At 41.7% G+C, this 5,515-nt stretch overlaps 1 protein-coding gene across 1 annotated transcript in view; it reads right to left on the reverse strand.

Annotated features, from left to right (window-relative positions):
• The window catches only part of FBXW7 (F-box and WD repeat domain containing 7, E3 ubiquitin protein ligase), an 18,819-nt gene extending 13,414 nt beyond the window's left edge, over positions 1 to 5,405 (reverse strand). The window contains exons 1-2 of the mRNA XM_009869049.1: positions 5,275 to 5,405; positions 923 to 1,046 (exon numbers count right to left, since the gene is read on the reverse strand). Of these exons, the coding sequence (XP_009867351.1) occupies positions 923 to 1,046; positions 5,275 to 5,334 (184 nt within the window). The 5' untranslated portion in view covers positions 5,335 to 5,405. The remainder of the gene's footprint in view (positions 1 to 922; positions 1,047 to 5,274) is intronic.
• Between the last annotated feature and the right edge of the window lie 110 nt (positions 5,406 to 5,515).

Raw genomic sequence — 5,515 nt, forward strand, 5'->3', positions numbered from 1 at the left:
TCACGCGTGCACCTTCACTGAGTTTTGTAAGAGGAGAATCTTCAGAGAAGATTTAAGAGGCTAGACACTTGGTTTCCATTGCAGAAGAAAACTAATTAATTTAGGTGCCTTTACAAATGGCCAGCTACATTCATGTTGCCACAGTTTTTTAAAGCCCTTGCATCAACCTTTCACAAATTCTTGTCCCCACACTCTGAGGCGGCCTGGACAGGTCTGTGTTTGCCTGTGTCCAAGAGGGATACTGCTCTGAGATCACATGCTCCTCCCTCCAGAACAGACTCCTTGTTCGTATAATTCTCCTTAAAAACACATTCTTCATGTGCTCATCAAATACGTGGCTACTTTCCTGGGAGCCTTTTTTTTGCCCATTCGTATTACTGCTGAAACAGGGTATCTTCTCAATTTGGCCCGAGCAAGCGTCAACTGTGTGGCTTCTGCAGCGTGTGTCCCTCTCTAAGCAGTCAAGCCAGCTCCTTCTCCTCTACCATTTCCCACTTGTCTGTTAATTTTCCTACAAATGATGTGAAATGACGGCATCTCTTCTACCTGACCACTGAAACAATTTTTCTGCCATGTTGTTTACTAACTGCAAGACTATACTCCTATCTTTTCTACATCTCAGCTCTTATTTGCTTTGGTTGTATTTTGAATAAAAATAATCCTTAAAAAGAAAAAAAAATGTAAACCTAGTATACTTTAGAATGTCCAAACTTAACTCTAGTTTCATTTCTAGTACACCATGGATTATTTCTGCTTCCTGCCTTCAACAGAGATACATACCATGTAGCTCAAAGCATCACTAGCAGTAAATTTAAAATCACGAATTGCCTGCGTAAAACTTTAAGCTTATTATGTATATGAGCTGCACTTTTTATGACAGCAGAATTTTGACCATTGCATCCATCTTTTTGCTCAGCCTTACCCTCCTCTTTGCATTTCTCTCTCCAGAGAAGATTATCTTCAGCCAGAATTCTCCAGTAACGACACGTCTGGGCTGCCTGTAGAAGGTCCCTGGGTTCCAGGAATGACAGCACATACAGCGCCAGCTAGAAAAAAGAAAAAGAAAGTGTATTTTCTTCATTGCTTTTTAAAGGAAAAGTGAAGTAACTCCAAGTACTATTGCACATCAGGGGCTGAAATACAGAAAATTGAAATGCTAAATTATTAAACAATCTCAGAAACGTAACAAAGCTACAGTTTATCCCAGTGGGCATATGAAAGTGTAACAATCACCTTAAGTAACTGTATCCGTACCCATCAGAAATGATTCTTGTGTTTGCAAAAGAGCAGACGTCAGCTGAAGTCACCACTACCCACGGAACTTTGAACCACTAACAGAATTACTACCAAAGCAATGACGTCTGTGTTATTTTAGCTAACACACATAGAGGAAGTTATTTTGTGCTTAACTACAAGTACAACACTTGCCACTGGAGCAAACAGGAAAGCCTGTTGTGGTGAATCGTTTACTTTTTCTGTATCTGCGCTTACTGAGTGACCTTTCACTCAGTAAGCTTAAATACCGTAGAAGTGAACGCTATGCGCACATGAGCTCCAAAGCGCTCTGCAGCCCTGGGAAACGCCGCACACCAGTCGCTCCTTTCCTGATGAGAATGCAAAGACACGCCTCAGCGGTCGCGCGGGGAGCTTTATGGACCGGGGTGCATGAGGATTGAAATATTGTAACTTTGGTGCCGTACACAGGATGTTACCAAAATCCTACGGGAAATCCCAGTGAGCACCAGAAGATAAAGAGAAGATGAACTTTTCCTATGTGGTGAAATTAAAGGTTATCGGGAGAATTCAGACCTCAGTTGACTGCGCTAAGCCGCATAATGACCATGATAAACCTGCCAAAATCTCCACAAGCATCTTCAGGTGTATTGAAGTCTTAAGGAGGGACAGAGGCATCTAAAACCCAATTCAAAATGCAGGGACAGCTATGCTTAAGGCTAAGACGACCAAGTACAGCTCTTCTACTTGACAGCAACAATGCACCTCTCCAGGCACGGAAAATAAAAGTCTAGGATGCAGTGAAGTCCCTTCTATTCCTAAAAACTCTGCAGAAAGAACAATATTGCTAAAAGTGATGCTGAAGCAGTGAGATCTTTGTCAGTAACTAATAGGATGCAAAAGTTGTCAGGGAAATCAGATCATCCACTTTTACTTCTGCTTGACATCTCTTTTTGTGTTTAGGATCTTAAATTTTCAGCTGAAGTTACGATGTATATAAATAGAAACTGCCCTTCAAAGCAGCACAGACTGAAATTCAGTAAGGAAGTCATAACCGCAGGCTGTTGACCTCAGCAGATTTTTGACCTTATTACATAAAAAACATTTACTTTCAGTGATCTGGACCAGCCGGTGACTGAGCAGGAAATCAAAATTCAGTATGCCAGGACCGCTTGCATTTTGGCTGCACGCACACACCCACCTTGTTTGCAAGTCATCACCTGCAGCTCACTCTGAGCACGCAGGACTCCATGTTTGAGGGACCTGTGTCTTAAGTTACGTGTTAGATCCCGTGTGCACCCCAGGCCATAAACTTGAGGAATCTTCCTTCGGTCCCTACGTGGGGAGTCAGCATTTAGGATCTTGTGTACAGCTCTCAACAACTGTACCTGTCCCTTTAGACTTTCTGTCTTAATCCTTGGTATGCAAAATTATTTAAGTATTGCTGTTTTCTAGCACACATGAGAGAGTCCTGCAGGCAGCGAGACTCAAACTTGAAAGAGATCCTTTCCATTTTTGCTGGATGTTCCTTAACCAACAGCAGAGTTTGTTTAAATATCACTTGTCCTGTCTGTACAGATATGGACGCTTGTGAAGATGGTGTTAATTAAAACCTGTGAGCCAACTGATTCTAGAACAGGTTACATATGGGTGACATTTATTTTAGACTATATTTATCTAAATAGTCATCAAGGGTCAACACAGCCCACAGTTGACTTTAAGATTAGTAGGGCATAAAAGATGACGTCCCTTTGTCTCAGCTCATGGATCTAGTTATAAGAAAACTTCAGGTAGCAAAGATCTGACCTTTGACTCAACTGCACTTAAAACTACTCTGCTGTAGTAATAGCCAGTAACAAGCAGTCTTTCGCCTTTTTTCTCTGCTCACACACATGGCACCAATAAAATTCTTTGGCTGATTTCATCAAAACTCCCAATCTGTTGGTTTCAAGACCTGTTTTTTTTCAAACAAGTAATTTCAATAATTATTTCTAAAGTCCCAGCGAGAACACAGAGGTATTCATTTCAGATTAACTGTCTGACTGCACCTTTCCTCAGGAGGAAAGCAAACATTTTCCTGGTTATTCAGCTATCGGGTTATTGCCCTTGCATTACTGAAAACATTTTTGAAGAAAAGCCCTCATGTCCAAATCATCTTCTTCTGGTTAGGTAATAAAACCACTGCATCGCGTCCAGCCGCACTGGAGATAACCACAGACGTTAATGTGAAGCGACAGCTCGCGAGAGCGTGTTTTCACAGGACGCTGGCTTCGACAAGGAAGCCCGTTTACAGAACTACTGACCCAAACAACCTGCTCGTGCCCCACTGCTCTGTTTGTCCCCTCCTACTGCAGCCAGTGTCAGGAGCTGGGGACAGCATTGCTTAGGAGATGTGGGTGAAGAATCATACTCAAAAAAGGAGAGGAGATGGTGGAGTTAGCTCAATGGGTCTCTGGCACAGGCTGCCCAGGGAGGTTGTGGAGTCTCCTTCTCTGGAGACATTCAAAACCTGCCTGGACGCGTTCCTGTGTGACCTACTGTAGGTGATCCTGCTCTGGCAGGGGGGTTGGGCTAGATAATCTTTCGAAGTCCCTTCCAACTCTGAACATTCTGTGATTCTGTGGGGGTTAGGAAACAAAAATTATTTAAGCCAGCTTCACCGGTGAAGTCAGCCTTTCAGGAAGCTAAGTGCTTGCCAATACTCTGGTTTCAGAAGGCAAGAAAAAAACCCACTAAAAATAAATAAAGCAAAAGTAGCTTATAATGGAGTCAAGAAACAAATGAGAAAGAAAGGCTTACACCTAAATAGGGTGCCTTTTGTGTGAAGAAATTGCTAAAACTGAAATAACAACATGAGCACTGCTTACAGCTTAACTAGATCACTGGCTATGCCTGAATTAGCTTTACCACTAAATCATACAAAGACAACTGAGGTGTGAGTTACCGCTATCAATTCTGTATTAAATTTCCAGACTTAAGATATGCAAGAGTGGCAAAGTATCTTCTGTCTTCTCAAAATAGAAAATCTTGCAGCCTTCCTCCACCTCTGAACTAAGGCTGCTTTGGGCAGCCTCTCCAGAAACATGGCAGCCATACAAAGGCCTTCCTAAACTCTTGGCAGCGGGTTGGAACTAGATCATCTTTAAGGTCCCTTCCAACTCAAACCATTCTATGATTCTACAGTTGTCGTCCCCAGTGTCCTTCCCGTTTAACTGCAGACTTCAGCCCTCATGACAATTTTCACACAGAAAACCTAACATGTGGTAGACCTGGGGAAAAGAAAAAAAAGACTTCCTGCCCAATCCAAAACAATTTCCAATGCCCTAACATCAACCAAGGTCAGAAGTACTATTTCTAAATAAACGAGAACACATTGATTTAATAATTGTAGCAAATTGGGTTCATAATCTTTCATACCCACCCTCCTGTTCTTGTTGTGAAGGCATCAAGAATTACTCTTCTGTGCATAGCATTTAGTTACACACACCAAAATCTAAATCTCAGTTTCTCTTTAACCTGATACAACGTGATCTGATTTGCAGTAAAGGATTTACTGTAAGATATCTGCTTAATTAGGGTTTGGTTTTATCCTTAACGAGGAGTGCTTTCGTGGGTTTACTTTTGGGCTTTTTGGTAGGTATTTTAGGGCTCAGTTTGTTTTAAATAAATTCAAAGATAATATTCACAACCTCTCACCACTTAAAGCGCTTATGCTTACAGAATAACGTGTGGAAAGGTCTCGCATCCAGAGTGAATTTTTGTGTGCGCATGCCCTAACAGAAAAAAGCACAATCAGCCCAATTAAGGTACAGAGATATTTTTAAAGCCACTGGAATTTTGCTTAAAGGAGTCATCTCTATTTCCAGGTATCAAAACGTCTGTCAAGAGATAAAGGTATGACAGTGGCCACGCTATGGCTACGTACCAAACTGCAGGTCTCAAACGTCAGTTTCCATCGCTACGCTGGCAAAACTGGATGCCACAACTAGCATGTTAAGTTTTTAAAAGGTGCACAGGCCAGCATGAACCTTTATTTCTCACCTCTTTTGGGAGCAAGGAAATGAAGTCTCTTTGAAACTGGGGTTCTATCACTTGCATCATGTGTTTTACTTGTGTTGGTTCACAACTATCAATCAGTTCATCTAAAGCAAGTAATTTCTCTGGTCCACTCCAGCTCTACAAGGGAAAAAAAAAAAAGAAACAAACAGTAAGCTTAGCTTAATACACCAGTTTGGTTTATCTTAGTAAATGCTGTTGCTTTGCCAATAAGGCAAGTTAAGTT

This window comes from Apaloderma vittatum, unplaced genomic scaffold, assembly GCF_000703405.1.
Source record: "Apaloderma vittatum isolate BGI_N311 unplaced genomic scaffold, ASM70340v1 scaffold2295, whole genome shotgun sequence".
Taxonomy (NCBI): Eukaryota; Metazoa; Chordata; class Aves; order Trogoniformes; family Trogonidae; genus Apaloderma; species Apaloderma vittatum.